Source organism: Neltuma alba, unplaced genomic scaffold (assembly GCF_004799145.2).
Source record: "Neltuma alba isolate B1F8T4 unplaced genomic scaffold, ASM479914v2 tig00011476_pilon, whole genome shotgun sequence".
NCBI classification, from domain to species: domain Eukaryota; kingdom Viridiplantae; phylum Streptophyta; class Magnoliopsida; order Fabales; family Fabaceae; genus Neltuma; species Neltuma alba.
In genome coordinates this window covers 40,494-57,439 of record NW_021636145.1, presented here as the reverse complement: position 1 = coordinate 57,439, position 16,946 = coordinate 40,494, and the positions used below count along the sequence as shown (strand labels likewise).

The window sequence follows — 16,946 nt, the reverse complement described above, 5'->3', positions numbered from 1 at the left end:
TTTTTCCCAACTTGGAAGTAAGGCAGTGGTCTTCTTCTTCTTCTTCTAGGGTCACTACCCATATTTTTCCATCCAGACAGGTGAGTTTTGAACCATTGACATGTGAATAGTCAAGCCCATTTAACAAGATACGTGTTCTTTAATTAATCTCAACGTTCCTGTTCTCCCTCTGCTCTCTATGAGTGATTTGCTCGAAAAGTAATTTTGCATTCAAGTATTTAACATACAGAAAGATTAGGTAAATAAAGAATGAAAGAGGCAACTCTGATAGAGATATTATCTGCTGCAAAAGTAACCAGTTCGGGCAATATGCTATTAATCTATAACAACACATGAATTTTACACAAGGCGACTGATGAATTGCCTCTGTGAGGGCCAACCAGCTATAATGAATTGTGATTTTCTCTATGTTGCTTTTTTCTTCGTTTCCTATGTGTCCTAAACTAAATATGCGTATTTGACTGCAAAGTGAGGCCTAGTTGAAGATCCAAACCCTTGTTACTATGGCTCTGGTTTGAAGCTGCAGGGAAGATGAAAGGCCTATTATCTGTATGAGATAGAGTGAACATACAAGTCTCTTGCTGAGAAGGAAGGGAAAGGGACGGATGAGAGTTACAACTTGATTTCTGATCAAAACCATTAAGAACATTAATGGCATCTTGATCCTTGGTTTTGAAGCTAATCTGAGGTTCTTCAAACAAAGAAAACTCAGAGTTATAAGAGGAGGGGTCATAGAACCAAGGCGTATTAGAGCTGTCGAAGGAAAAACCAGGGTTGTTTTGAAAAGGCTGAAGGTAGTAGCTTAAGCTAGCCCTCCTGGCTTGAAGCTGCAACCTCTTCTTCTTCATTCTCTCTTTCTTGTGAGCATTTTGGTGGCCTCCTAATGCTTGTGAGTTTGCAAATTCTTTGAAACAATATTGGCATTCGAACTTCCTCTCATGATCTGATGTGTTGTCTCTTGTTGCAGATGAACTCTTCTCCTGCTGTTCAGTTTTCTCCCCACCTGATGAAAATGAGTTTGAAGAGTTCACACTTTCGTCCCCTTCCACGGAGTCTTTGACACAGCCCTCGTTGATCTGATATGGGTTCAGCTCAAACCCAAATAACCTTAGCCTCTTCTCCATGGAAGAATGACCATTTTCTCCATTATCCCATGAAGGAGAAATATCACAGCCATGTTCTTTTTCCATCTTTCTCCGGCAAACTGAGATCTATCAAGGTAGAAATGCACACAATATTGTCTGGCTTCTCTCCCTTTTATAGATGCCCTAAAGGTTCTAGGTTAACATGCATTGCATCTATTAAATTACAAGTAGTTGTTTAATAATACAGACATACAGTACTGGGGGAAGGGAAACCGAAAGGGTCAATAGAAAAAAAGATTTGAAAGAAAAGTCAGATAAGGGAAAAGCCGTCTCTCATGCAATGTTTGGTTAATTTAAAACTTTCATATTGTAGTAGATACACCTCAAACTTCTCAATCAGGGTGGATTCAGTGTGATTTTTAAAGATGAAATTAGATGGTCTAAAAGCACTTTATAATATATTAACATGTAATTATAGGACCACTTGGCTTTTTTTATTTCTTACTAGAAAGATAAATATTCCATGCTTAAGACATGATTAATGTTACAAAACTAACTGTAGCTGCAAAAGTCAAAGAAAGATAGGATGTAATCATCCAGAAGGCAGGGTCCTATAACTTAATTAATTAACAACATATCTGCTTCTGTATTAAAATGCATATCTAGCATTATTTTAACTGACCAACCAATGACTTAGTGGATTCCTGTATTGTCCTTTAGTGGATTCTTGCATCGCCCTCTACCTAAGCTCTTCATAACATCATTAATATTATTGTTTATGGATGCCAATGCTGCCTAGTCTCATCAACTGCAGCTCTTTCAATTGAAGTAAATAATTAAAATTCTCTAAGTATCTTTAGGCTGTAGCAAATGAGATTACTCAGCATTGGTTGAAGCTTCTCAGTAATTGTCCCACCACCCACATTTACAAATGATTAAAAAAATCATCCTAATCTGTTTAAGTTGACCATGTTTTATTAATGCGATAATGGCAATGAAGTGGTAGTTGCTAAATGAAGGAATATAAGAAGTGGGGTTATGATGTCAGCATATATACTAATAAAAGGTCGCCCATAAGATCTGGGCATATCTTCACAGAGGAAACCAAGCCTACATCTTATACTTTTGTAGCATATGTTTCCAGGTGAATTAGGCCATCAAGTAATCTTTATTCTATGATAATCCTAGAAAAAATAAACAGCGGATTAGCGTTGGACAGTTGTTTCTTCTAGTTGGACCCCACACTTTTGTTGCTTTTGGGACAATTTAGAAAGCCATGAGATTGTGTTTTATTCCATTGTCTCTTCCTATATCTTCCCTTGCTGGACTTCTACCCCCAATAAATATTTCATGCTCGTCAATTCCCTCTCCTTTTTTCGTTACCTGAAGTTTATTCAATTTGCTTTTTCTTGCTTTAGGAGGGAAAATTCCAAGTAGGAATGGTGTAATCAAGCATATCACCATCCCAACATGTAGAATAAAAAGGGAGCTTCATGGAAGTGATTGGGTTATGGTGGCTATTGGCTAATCAATCCAAGTGGGTGGGTTGGCTGATTGATTGATGGTTAATTCTATTGCATTACACGTTGTATTTTGGAGTATCAGACAGTGGTCCCTACTTCTCTCATCAGGTGCAGTTGATCCCACCACTATCTTATGGCTTCTCTTCTGGACAAATTCGAAGTAGGTTTTTTAATTATCCTATGAGAGCTCACAGAATGCCAAAACTGACTACGGTTTGAAAAAAACCTCCATTAAACATCATAGCAGCAAATATTGTTCTTTCGGAGAAGGAACACGTTGATTTGAAATGTCTGCTTATACCAAATACTGATGTATCAAGAGCACTTTATTTGTTTCTAGAGTTAGGTTCTCACTTGGAAATTTCACCCGTCTTTTTAATGCCTTGTCAGGATAGGTTCCCCACTATTTAGTATCAATTTTCTTAGAACAATCCCATTTGTGAAAATATATAAAAAAAAATTTATTAAAAATACGTCTTTTATATATTTATATGTATGTTTATTTTGATGATCAGAGATTAGAGTTTGAATCGGAGGGGGATGCTAAAGATGATGTCAGGATCATTGTGGAATGAAAGCTTAGCCATGAAGCGCGGAAGAAGGTACTTCCTAACCACCAGATTCCATTATAATTTTACTTGAAACTGACTTAAAAAGCACTGCTGCTAAAGAGAAGTGTATTGATGAGAGAATCTGTTGATTCTCAATTAAAGTTGAAAAAGAGAGACTCTATTGGTTTGTGGGCCTGAGAGACTGTTCAAGGCAGCGTTGAAGAAAGAACAAATTTAGAGCTGATCCACGTAGACTGGCAAGGGAATTCAAACACGTCGTTGACTATGCATATTTCTTTAATGATTGAGCACTTTGAGACTTGGTTATCTGGATAGCCTTTGCTTGAAATTACGCAATAGAAATAACCGGGTTAAATTCTTTACTTGGATGAGTTACCTTTTGATTTTCTCGGATTCTACTCAAGGGATTAAAGAAAAAGAGAGAAATTTGATCGCTGGTTAGAAATGATTATAATATGAATTTTATAGTCTAGAGATATGCGAGGCCTGCAAACGTTCCTCCACTGTGTCTTGTTTAAATGTCAAATAACGGCATAATTTATTTAATAGAAGTGAAGAGAGACAGAGAGAATAATCTTTTTTATGTTTTTTTTAAAGTGATCCCTGATAGAAATCACAGGATGGAAAGGTGACACAATTACATCGGATGCGTACAAGACTGGCATATTAAATTGTCAAAAGTTCTTTTTCTATCTCATTATGATGGCAAGAACTCAGTATATGGGGATTTGACGATGCTAATTAAGTACCATGAAGAGAGGGCTTTCTGTCACGTATTGCCAAGTGGCAGGAAAAAGTAAAAACCGAAAAGAAAAGACGAAAGTATTTGATACCATTAGTGCTTTGCGACAAAGCGGTATAGACGTTCACACCACTTTGGAAAAATATTGCCCTAACTTGGTATAAATTGGGAAATCAATTTCCTTCAACAAATGCGATATCTTCAAGGACTGCGAATCGCCTACCAATTTTGAGGAAAATAAAGATGCTTACAATGGACACTCGCAACAGAAAAAGGGGGGGTGAAAATATCCAACGTATTTTGCTGACATAACAAAATTTTGCTGATGCAAAGCACTATCTTCAGAGTTACAGAATTGTCAACTTCTGTTCAGGACATTTTAGACAAATCCATTTCCTATTCTTCTCAGAGAAAAACAAGGGAATACTTTACACACAAATATTGCTAATTGAAACCTAAATGATAGCGTTCTTGAATGCAAAAAAATGAGGAAGTGGATCCACTGGAACTCAACCCCGTAAGAGGTTAAGGCTGCAATTCTCAAGTGGAGATTCTCGGAAATGTGGGTTCGTCACCCGAAAAAACCTGGTGATCCTGACATGCATCAGCCTCCACATCAAACATCATGCAGGATAGATGTCACGGTTGGCGCTTGGCACGTGGCAAGAGAGCGAGCAGAATTTTTTTCCTCGGACCCTGTAACTCAAACAATTGAACACAAATAAATCTATGAACCAACTCAGCATAAGCTCTTCAGCATATAAAATGAGCACATCCTGTTCGCAACCTTGCCCTTCTTGTTGCAAACAAATAAGAAGCAGAGAACGTAACAACCATCATACAGTTCATGATGCATGAACAAGGCAACATTTAGCATAGCCGAAAAAATGACATTCAATATGCATACGTGGCTCAGAGTCAAAAGTGATGCTCAGTCCAAGCTTCATGTCCTCCTTCATATATGGTTGAATATTCAATTGAAATTCCAACGCTTGTAACATAACAAAGCACAAAGCATAAATGAAAAAAAAATAATACCGCTCCAGTCCTAAATATAAGACCCATTTTGTAATTTATAAGAGTAATAATTAAAAGAAGAAAGGTATATTACCATGGGAATCCCAAGCTCTTTAAGGTCATTTTCTCCCATCTGCTTTAACGCAGTCATATCCACCTGCATGACAAATGATCAAATTATACAATTATAACTATGATAATTATAATCATAATTATACCTTTTCTAATAATATAATCATTACAGTAAGTAACAATACAATTTGCCAACTGCTTGACATGGACTGCAAAGATCAAATTCAGCTGAAAATTCAGGCATCATAGTAGGAGATATACCTTAAGCCAAGAACAGGATCCTCGGAAGATAGAATGCTTCCCAAACCATTATTACTAATTTTTTTGGGCCCTGGCTTCACGAACCACTATTGAAGGGCTAAAATTTCTGGAATTCCTATCCCCATTAGATGGATTGAAATGAAACCCCTTCTAAGTGATTACAAAATGCAAGAATGTCTGTGTGAACTCATCAAAGATGAGGACCCCCCCCCCCCAAAATTTCTAATCTACTTATAAACCCTATATTAGGGAATAAACACTAATGAATAAAGCAAGCAAATGGAACAAAACCAATGAATAAAGACGACACCATGTTAGTTTTAGGTGCTTTGAGTTGTGGAGCCAGCCTTTGGCTGAAATATGGAAGTATGGAAAAAATTCAAAGAACCAGAGTTCTCAGTCATGTCTTCTGGAAAATGTTAACTCTAGTTGCTCATCCCCAAATTTATAAACAGTTAACAATAGCTCAATCCACTGAAAATTACATGGGAAAAAAGTTAGCCATATAAAGCAACAAGGAAGAAAAAAATCATGAAGCAAAAACCATGCTCAATGTTAGTTCTATTACAGACGATTGAATAGTCAAAGTGTTCATTCAAATAAAAGATTCTCCTAGTCACATGATGAATCCTTCACCAGCGAATTGCTGGATAACTTTGACATTTCATTGAACAAAGCATAACTCAACATTAGATAAGGTTGAAAATAAAGTCATTAAATAAATAAATGAGCTACGTACTTCCTCAGCTTTGAAAAGAATGGCATATTTTCCCAGTCCCAATGCATGCAACAGACCATCAACAGTTTGGGGCGTCTGCTGTTCATTGCCCTACATAATCGCCAATTGACATGTCAATGAAACACTAAGCTTGCTCTGCTTAAAGAAGCAAAAACCACTTTTGATGGGACACAAATGCATGGGATCATGTAACACAGACTAATGATAACTATAGCAGTGATGTCAATGGAACTTCCAACAGATCAGAATTTTGCCCTCCTGATACTGGATTACTTCTCCATATGGTGTCCATGCATTGTTGAAGAAGGAAGATAATAGAGCAGTCAGCAGTACACAAATGAACAATGTTTACTTCATCGTTGACCAATAACTAGGTTATTTTAGAAACAACTAAGACTCTGCCTCCAGCATACACTTCATGCAGACTTTCTCTCTATAAGGTCACTAGCTGCTTTACAAATCAATATCAAGCTTTTCCATTACTTATGCCTTCGGTATTCACTATAAAATGCCAATGAGTCAACTACCATCTCACAAGTCACAACACTTGCTTGGCTTGCATACTCAATAAACTCTTGGCATAAAAAATAACGAGTAGAGGGCATGATAAACATGATAAATAATTGAATGTTATAAAATTCTTTAATATCTACTAGCATTCCAGAGTTCCTGTGAGGATAGTAACTTGGAGGGACAGATCCCAGATAAAAACTTTTGTTTTCTTCCCTTTTGTTTTCCCCCCTTTATATACACAAATCAGGTTCAATTTCCTTTTATGTCACATTTTACTCCTCCATTCCAAGTAACTTCAAGCATGACTCTTTTTTTTTTTTTTGGGGGGGGGGGGGGGAGGTTGCATTAGAAGGGATTGAACCCTTAACCTTTACCCACATCCACCGCACACTAATTGTGGTTTTATTGTAATTGTTAATATTAATGAAAAGGACATAAAAGGAGGAAAGCCAACTTTCAACACATAGATAAGCCGGGTAATTCTACTGTTACAAAAATCCAGTACTTCTACAGCAAAGAGCGGAAAAGTAGCATCTGGTGCAGTAAAAATGAAGCTACATAAAAATAATATGAACTTGTCTTCAAGACAAAATATTCCTCAGTTTCAAAGAGGTCAAAGTTACAATTACAGAACTATTCTCACTTGGAATATCAATACAACCAAACCAACGTTCTAGCAAGTAGCAATAAATCAACGCAACAGGAATTGTTTGCCTGTCATTTCTGCTTGAAGTGCACACAATTACCACCACCCCATTCAGAATTTGTTCATCAAAAAGCATGCTTGCTAGTTCTAAATAGTAACAATGAAAACAAACTTTGGAGAATGACAACCTTTAAATTGCAGGCTTACAAATTTACAATTGAAGCAATTATTACTTCTTAAATCAGATGTTTAAAAATAAGCAGTCAGTGTACCCACAACTTATGGCCATGAGACCATCCATAACTGAATTATAAGGCAAAGCACAAGGGGGAGCTTAGTAAGTTTCGCAAACCATTACAAGCCCAATTTGTTTATACCTTTCAAATCATGGCCAAAGTAACTCAAATGGACAAATTCTACATCCCCAATCAGTCCCTTATGAGCTCACATGTGACCAGTCTACTGGAAAATATTTTAACCAGACATAGAGCTTCTAAGAAAAATTACAATGGGCAAGGAGATTCAAAATGTACTGACCCTCCCGATTTAGTTCCCAATGTGGAAGAGATGGAATTCTCATTCTTAATTTCACTAAGGCGTCTCATTTTCAACAACACCTCTTGCAGGTTGAGGCGAGGTGTCTTCAGCCAGGTGCTTGCCCAAGGCACCTTGCAGACAACAATTCATGTTCAGGCCTAAAAGCCTACTTTGAGTAATTTAATTTTAAAATTAAAACATTACAGTTACTTTCAGGATATTTTATGGGGTAACCCTTTCATTCCCCCCCCCCCCGACCCACAGAGAGAGAGAGAGAGAGATTACTGCAGGGATTGTGAAAGCCATAAATCCAACCCTAATTCATATGTCATGGGATAAGTAGTCATCATCCTCACTTTAAAAGATTACTATCAAATTCAATTGCTTCTTTAAGGTTTCATAAACAAAGAAATTTTTCTTTTTTATTACAATATAAAAAAATTTTTAAAAAAAGGAAAAACGAGGAGGAGGAGACAGCCTTGGACCACAACACATGAAACAAGGAACTCTAGATAAACAGATTATCATGGAAAAAGTTTCTCCATTAACATAGAAAACCAGCATCAGAGAAAAGCAATTTGGAAAGTTAAAAAATAAGTAGAATTTACCACAAAGGGGGTCCGTGGTGGGGGCAGTTGCCCTTGATGAGGTGCTACAGGCTTAGCAGTTACTAGAGGTAAAGTGGATGCTGTGGAGTGGGCCACAAAAGATGAAGGTGCAGTGCTAGGAGGTCTTGAAGCCTCAACATCCCTACATGGAGCTGACCTGATACTATCATAAGTCCTGTTCGAAGGCCTTCTCTGCAGGTCTTCCATTTTTCTTTGAGGGGAAATTCCCCTGGAAGTGCTTGGAAGCCCTTCGGGTGATCTTCTTCTGATATGATCCAATGTCCACGGTGAATACGAACTTCGCACTGATTCCATACGTGCTAAATCACCAGAACTTCTAGCAGAAGGGATTCGTCCCAACATACTTGTTTCCCTTGGTTCAGACAAGTTCTGCTTTGAACTACTATTGGCTGCTGCAGATGGAGCTACCCTTGACAATTTTTCACGAAGGTCCATGTGCCTCTTACCACCATTACTCTCAGCCAATCTAGATGCACTTTTTCGCATAAGCTTCAATCGAAGGTCATCTTTGCCAATCCGCCCATCTGATAAATTGATGATGATGTGATTAAGGCTATAGAAGTTGAGCAGCACGGAGATTGATCAAAATAAAAATTCACTGTAGAGGGAGCTTACTACCATTGAACCCATTTTGCGAGCTTATATCTCCTCGCTGTCTGCAGTGAACAAAATCTTTGATGTAAGCAAATTATTTTTCATATTGTAATGACACACTCGCACAGGCAGCAGCAGCCTATTCCACTAACATAACTGACAAGTAGAGGGTCCAATATACCATTTATTTCACAATTTAAATACACTATTCACGCATTTTTCAGGGTGAAGTTTCTGAACAAAATAGAGAATCTCTGCAAGAATAGTGCCTACTTTGTATACTATGCTAAGAACTACATGACCAGCAACAGGGGCTAAAGGAATAGCAACACACCTTTTATAGTTGCTGAGATCATTCCCATTCCACAATGAACTCTCGGTATCATTTCCAAGTCTATCTCTCACAGACCGCTTAGTGCCAACTGCAGCATAGGAAGGGAAGGGAACATCCGCCGTAGATTGGTCCCTCTTGACAACCTATACTCAAATGCATAATAGCTCATTCAAATAAAGTCGGTTAAACCCTCATGATCGAGAACGAAACTTACAAGTAGAGAGAGTAAAAGTGAAAAGTTTAAATTCTTTTCTATATTCTCCACGCATAGAATTTGACCAAGAAAAAATGGGTGTCAAAGAGGGAAAGCCATTTCTTTTGACAAAAAAAAAAAAAAAAACAGAATAGAAATCAAAAGACTTCAATGAAAATCACCCGCCATCATTTAACCAAGCATTCACGGATAAACCAATTCAAATTCATGGAGTTCGTAAAAATTCAAAGCAGCAAAAGTTACAATGAGAACTTCAATAATATAAAGCAGAAAAAAATTAAAAGATTTGAAATAGATATCCAACATTAGAAGCCATAAAAAAGTACCTGACCACTGTGCCCAAGAGTAATGGTAACTCGACCCCTCGAACTATCAGCCATATCGATGAACAACACCCTAAATAATGAACTTTGAAAAGAAATCTCCAAAGACAAATGTACCAACTCGTGCGAGATGCATCAATACAATGGATCGAGAAGCAAAGAGGGATGCCCTAATCCCATGCTGAAACTGGAAGCTCAAAGAGCGAGAGTAGCTCGAAGAAAGAAAGAGCCTTTTCCAAAATATAATTATGCCAGGACTAGGGAGGCTCAAATAGAGGGTTTGCGGCCGGAGAGGAGAAAGGGTTGTCGCGCTGTAGTCAGCTTTGAACGGAAGCGGAGAGGACAGTAGAACAAGGAAGAGGTGATAATGTCCAGGAATGAAGAGAGATTGCCACAGTGCACGCCGGGAAAACAGTGGCCGTCCGATTAGCACACGTTAGGAACGCCGTGAGTACAGGTCGGGAACGTAACTGGTAAGAAATGGGAGAAGACAGAAAAGAAACAAACAAATTTTGATTCTTTATCAGAATATGTGGGTCAGGCCACTTCTGCTGTGTTCCTTTGTTCTGGGATTTCTAATGATGGGCCTGAAGTTGAGGCCCATAAAATAAAACATATGGGCTAGCTTTTGAACCCAGCCAGGCCTAAGAAGTTCCCCAAAGATTTATCTTAACCATACATATGTAGGCCGATATTTTGGGCTACCCCTTCCGACAAAATATTGTGGGTCCAATTGTCAACAAAAGAGATTGAGCCCAAACATTAAGGGCATCCGGCGCCAAACCCTCTAAAATACTATCTCCAATTTTTAATATAATAACTTATTTTATTTTTATTTTATTTTTAAATACAAAACCAGAATTAAATTTATCTCTCATATTTATCTATTTTTTTAAAGTATTTTTTATAAAAATGATAGTTCTAACCAATACACTTAATTAGCAAAAATATTTTAGAAAAAAATACATATTTATTACAAATAAGTAACTTGACTAATTTTTTTAATCATCTCAAATTATTCAACTAGTTTTTATATTAAAAACTAGAGATAGTATGTTTGTAATTGCTTTTTGGGCAAGTGACTTGTAGCTGAGAAATAGCTTTAAGTTGTTTTGTGACTTTTAACTTTGCTTATATTTAAACTTTGTGAAACTCATGTTTTGATATATCATCTAACTATATTTAGATTGAACTATTTTTTTAATAAAATTTAACTTACTATAAATCACATTACGTTAATGAACTTTTACCTCAACTTCAATTTGGAAAAAAAAAATTTAAACGTACTTTTATAAAGTTAATTCGAACACAATATTTCGACGTGTAATTTTTTTCAACAACATTAGATTTAAGAAAATGCGCAAATGGAATAAGAGGTAGGAAGGAGCCATCAAACTTTTGACTTTGAGAAAGATTATAGTATTGAAGTATGAATGCATGAATAGGCCTCTCACTAGTATGCCAGAAAGACTATAATGTTCTATCATATTTGAATTGAAGTCTCAGATGAAGGTTTTAAAATCAATCATGGGTATATGTATTTTTCTGAGGAGAGTTGGGGTCATTATATTTTGCAGTGTAAAAAAAACCGGACCGGACCGGCCGGTTCAACCGGTAAACTGGTGAACCGGTCAGTGGTCCGGTCCGGTTCATAAGCTAAACCGGGGACCGGTTCAAACTGGATTGAACCGGTCAAACCGGTGTGAACCGGTTTAAATAAATATATTGATATTTATCCTATTTTTTCTCATTTAACTCCTAATATCTCAATTATTATAGATTTAAATGAATTTTGATGATGAGTTTGGCATCAATAACTATTAATTTTAGTTATTGAAAAAATTATAAAGATCAAAATTCTCAATATTGTTGTACTTTATTATTATTACAATCAAATTCTTATTGTATTTCTTTATATTTTGTTATTAGTAATTATTATTATTGTTATATTTTGTCATTTTTAATTGAATTAAATTATTTTAATATGACCGGTTTGATCCCGAGTTGACCCCGGTCTGACCCATTAACCCTTGAACCACTACCTCAACCGGTTTAGTGTCCGGTCCGGTTTTTTGTTCCTTGATATTTTGTGATGTGCTTGTGATATTTGCTTGCAATGTGTGCCATGCTTTCTTGGTGTTTGCCGGAGATGATGCCGGACTGATGTGGACTTTAATTATTCCGGTAGTTGTAATGATGTGTGTGCAGATATATGTATTTTTCTGAGTAGTTGTCTTTTAAAATGTAGTTTGCTACTTTTGTCTTTTTATATTTAAGATAAGTTAAATCAACACACGTAAAAATTTTATCCATCATTTTCATTTTTCTGGAGTAAAAATTATTTTCATTTTAAACCTAATTTATTTTCCGTTTTCATTTTTATTTCTACTAAAACGTTTTCAGCAAACCAAACGGGGCTTTAAATGCATTGCATGTGGATTAATATACAGAATCAAAGGAAGGTGCGAAGGAAAGAGAGCGCCCTCCAGCTGTGGGAATATTTTAATGATTATGTTCCCTCACTCATTTAACCGTTCCCACTGTTTACCTAATGCTAATTATAAACCACTCTAAATTAAATTCTTCACAGTAAATTATGCACGGACATGTGCAATATTGTCAAAACGAGAATTGAGATTTGTGTGTGTGTGTGTGTGTTGGATTCATTATATTTTTATTTCTTCGAATCATTCTCTCACCGCCCGACAACATTTCAAAACTAATGTAGAGTCACATGATTTAATTTAAATGATCAATCTTTCCCATTTTATTTGCATTACAAATTAAATCCAAAGAAATCATCAACCTGAACAATTATTGATTTGACGACCATAAATCATATTTTAAATTGAGATATATATAAATGGAAGGGACTTCAAAATGTAGAGGGCACAAATATTTTGGATAGCAACTAAGAAGAATTCCCAGCAAATCCATATAATACTTCCAGGTTCACTATCATCATCATTATTCCCTCATAGGAGAGATTAAAGAAAACAATAGATAGATCATAGATGCATATTTACACATTATTCTTTCATTCAACATCTAATAATGATTTTCAAGCATGAAGTAATTAATGCTTAATTACGGTTAATTAAGTGGCACCCATGCATTATATATGAACTCTGAAGAATTTACGTGTATGAATAATAATGTGACGTGATTTATTATGAATTTTACAGAAGATCATAAAATAATTTGAATCGCTTATTATAGTGTATGCAGGTAAAATTAAAAATCAGAGACCTAGTTAATGTAACTAATCACAAACGTCCAGCGGATTAATTAATTGGTTATGTAGCTAATCGAATGGGATACACACAAAGAAATAGATTCTTGTCAAGTCCCACAAAAATACTGATGAGAACGAACTTTTTTTTTTTGAGATAAAAAACCGTAGGTAAGTTGAATCCCAAGACTCACTAAAGTCAAGGTAGGTCTCCAGGCTCAAAAAACATTAAAAAATACTTATAGATTACCCACCAACATGATCCTCATATTGGCAGGGGAATTGGAACTTACAACCTTGTAAGTTATTAATTGACTTTTCACTATTTTTTTTTTTGGTAACAACTTTTTACTGATTAGATCAACTCTTGTTAGTATTGAAAACGAACTTTCATTCTTGGTGAAAAAAAAATCATAAACATAAGAGGGAGGACAAGTACAACACATGACAACTAATTATAATGGAGATCACTGTGGGTGCTCAACAGCTATATATATTGCGATTTGGAAGGACAAAAGTAAAGTGTTAATGTTGACCTAAAATGTAAACAGAATCTAAAAACACACACAAACACAAACAAAATGATCAATTTCAAACACCATGTTTTAACGCTCGGCGTACCTCTCAAATTCTTCTCCGTTGATATTTCTTTGTCAACTTAATTGTGTTCTCTTGAGTACGTTGATGATTTTTTATCGTTTAAATTTTCGGAGATATCTAAATCATGTGACCCAGCATATTATTCCAAATTAAAAGGTGCCTTACATTAATGACCTTCCACGTGAAATTGGCTCAAAATATCCTTGTATTTAATTTGTCATATATTGAATATGTTTCTCGACAGAGCAAATTAAATGTGTTATAACCTTTAACAGAATAAATAAAATCGAAATTGAGGTTTAAAAAATATTTCTAATAATTTATATATCTTTATGCGTGTTTGCGTGTGAGTATACGAGTAGCCTAAATGATTTTTTACCGTCCACTATGCATAATGTAATATGAATAGAAGTAAGGTGAGATCTCAAACCTATACATCACCTATAGCTGGCTATAACAATTATACGCAGCTCAAACTTATAATTTGCGCTGGAAGATATATGTCATTTCTCTTTTGAATATAGAGGAAATATCGATCAAAGGGATATAGCTTGCTGTCGTCATGTGAATTTAAACTCATCATCCGATAATCAAACTGAAATGGAAAAATTAAACTACCAGAAAAATCCTTCAGGGCTAAGATTTGGCCAGAGAATTGACTAATAATATAACTCTCATGGTATCTTTCTAGGGCGCTATCTATTTTTAGGTTATTCCAGAGATCAGCAGAAGAAGAAGAGAACGGATGAAACATGTAAATCAGACCACCTGCATGCTAGGACCATACATATGTAATAAAGACAGTTCAACATCCTATAAGAAGAAATAAAGATAATAGTAAAAAGAAAACCTACTTGAAGAAAGGAATCAAAGGAGAAACAATCGAGGTCATCATGATGATAACCATTAAAGTCTACAGTACACAAATTAACATAGTAGATTCAGAAACATTCCAACTGCTACCTTAAGAATAACATGTATCATCGTACATACACATGGGAAGACAAATCCAGATCTCTACGTCGTCTCAAACTGTAGTTAATTAAAATCATTTCAATACAATCAAATTTACAGCCATTAACTACACACGAGAGAGATCAGAAATCAAATCAAATCATGAAGATAAAACAGCAAGCTCACAAACATGGCACCACACGTAATACGCAGAATCAAACCGAAGCAGAAACTACAGAAGAAGCTTTGAAGAATAATATCAGAAAAACAGAAACCATATAAGAGATAAGCTAGAGCTAGATTTGGTTGATCTAGCGAAGAGTACTAGGTAGTACGTCGGACCACAAGGCTTCAATTCCCCGAGAAGAGAGAGAGAGAGAAGAAAGTAGCGTCATAAGAAGAAGCAGAAGAAGAAGGTCACCGGTTGATGTAGGGTTTCTTCTTCATCTTCTTGGTCTCTGGTCTAACCCTTGTCCGACGACGATAAGATCTTGATTCTGTTTGTTGTTTCGGGGAGATTAGTCGTCTGAGAGAGAGATGATGGGTTTTGTGAGGTTGGAGGGAGGTGGTGATGATGAAAGTGAGGACGGAATAATGATGAGACGAAGAGGGAAGAAGACATGATGATTGCTCCGCCTTGTGTTTTGGGGTTTGAGAATTGGGAGAGAGAGAGAGAAGCGATGGTTATCATAACACTAGTACTGGAGAGATGGGTCTTCTTTTATTTTATTTTTTTTCTTCTTTCGCTTCTTCATTCAAATGGTTCTAATTATGGAGAAACCCACATTTAAGGACTCAAATCGTAGAACAAAAGTTTTTAAACAAAAAAGTAAAATGACGAGAAACTTACCAGTTACCACCAACTTTTCTAAAATTTTAAAATTAATTTTTATAAATTTAACATAAAAAATATTTAAAATCACATTTTTTCTAAAAATCAACGAAGTTATACTCCTAAATCTTATATAATGTATTCCAGGTTTTTTAAAAGATATCGTCATATTAAAAATACACTTCAAAGCAGTATTGTGATTTTTTAAGCTTACAAAATGTTTTATTATCTTGTGCAAAACTTGGTACTAACTTCATTCTTTTAAATAATCGTGATTTTTAAGATCTTTTTCATTTAAATGTTTTAAGATAGGGTGCTTAAAAATATAACTGGATATCATGGGTAGGGTTGCATGAAGTCAGCCATGATATCACACACACACACACACATCACTGAGAAGTTGCAGAATGGCAGATTCTTTTGGTGAGAGCAGAGGATGAAGGCGCCTGCACTTGTGATGATCTACCTCTTTTTTGGAAGGCTGAGTTTGACTGTCAGAAAGAAGGTGTACGAGAGAGAGAGAGAGACTAAAAGTTTTGACTGTAATGGAAATTAGCTGTTGCCCTTTTGTCTCTGTGAAAGTTGCAATCAAAAAGATTAGCACCGTAATATCTAAGTTAAAAATCTTTCACCGCTGCTTTATTTAATTATTAGGATTAGCAAAGAATTGATGGTATAGGTAAAATATATATAGTGCAGAGAAGAGGAAGTCTCCCTTGACATGAAAGCGACTCCGTTAAAACCCTAACCACCGGCTGCCCTAATTTTACGCCACCAATTCACAATAATGAATTTCTACACTTCACAATCCCTATAAATCCCAGCTAACCTGATCTTGTCTCTAACTTAATTAATTTTTTTCTTGAGTTACATTTCAGTACTACCAAATATGCATTTACCTTTCAGGTTTTAACCTATGAATACGTGTGAATGGATCGGATATATATATATATATATATATATATTCACCTTTGGTCTGTATTTCTTTCCAAGCTGTTACTTGTATATATCTTTATACATCTTAGTCTCTTGTGGAGAATTTACATATAAGATTAATGTCAGTCATTGGTTCTCTATCTGTATAATTTGCAATTCTATCTGATCTTGGAGATCTCCATTGTGAAACAATGATAATAGAATAATGTCACGATAACCAGATTATCTTATGATAGATTTGTCAATTTTAGTTGACAATAACAAAAAGAATGTATAATTAACTGATGTAGTAGTTAGTAATTAATTTCCACGAATGTTTAAAGCGAGTAAAACTAAACATATGCATGAATAGATTGCTTGGTGGGGAGACCGATATTACCCATAAGAGTTATAACTAAAGGGCAATGTGGTGACAAAGGTGAATTGGTATATACGCGTTGAAAGTGGGAAGGAAGGTGAAGAAAATAAACCTCTGGTAATGATTATGAGAATGACGCCATTACAACCATCATTACTTTGATGAAATTTATAAAGCCATTGCCTGTCTTTAGTATATATGTTAATTCAATAAAAACAAAAGTTTAATGCTTA

At 35.6% G+C, this 16,946-nt stretch overlaps 2 protein-coding genes across 3 annotated transcripts; both read right to left on the bottom strand.

Moving 5' to 3' along the window:
• Positions 1-299: 299 nt before the first annotated feature.
• On the bottom strand, positions 300-1,236 carry LOC114713854 (zinc finger protein 5-like). The gene has a single exon (XM_028898531.1). The coding sequence runs from the start codon at positions 1,188-1,190 to the stop codon at positions 444-446; it is 747 nt and encodes a 248-aa protein (XP_028754364.1). The 5' UTR covers positions 1,191-1,236; the 3' UTR covers positions 300-443.
• Positions 1,237-4,254: 3,018 nt separating this feature from the next.
• LOC114713853 (uncharacterized) lies at positions 4,255-10,003 on the bottom strand. Of its 2 annotated transcripts, none has more exons than XM_028898529.1 (7): positions 9,805-10,003; positions 9,265-9,407; positions 8,952-8,992; positions 8,316-8,860; positions 6,012-6,101; positions 5,034-5,096; positions 4,255-4,618 (listed from the first exon to the last, which is right to left on the bottom strand). In XM_028898529.1, the coding sequence occupies exons 1-7, from the start codon at positions 9,856-9,858 to the stop codon at positions 4,562-4,564; spliced, it is 993 nt and encodes a 330-aa protein (XP_028754362.1). In that variant the 5' UTR covers positions 9,859-10,003; the 3' UTR covers positions 4,255-4,561. The 2 variants fall into 2 exon arrangements, with proteins under 2 accessions (XP_028754362.1, XP_028754363.1); XM_028898530.1 differs by having other exon boundaries at positions 8,955-8,992; positions 9,805-9,998.
• Positions 10,004-16,946: the final 6,943 nt, after the last annotated feature.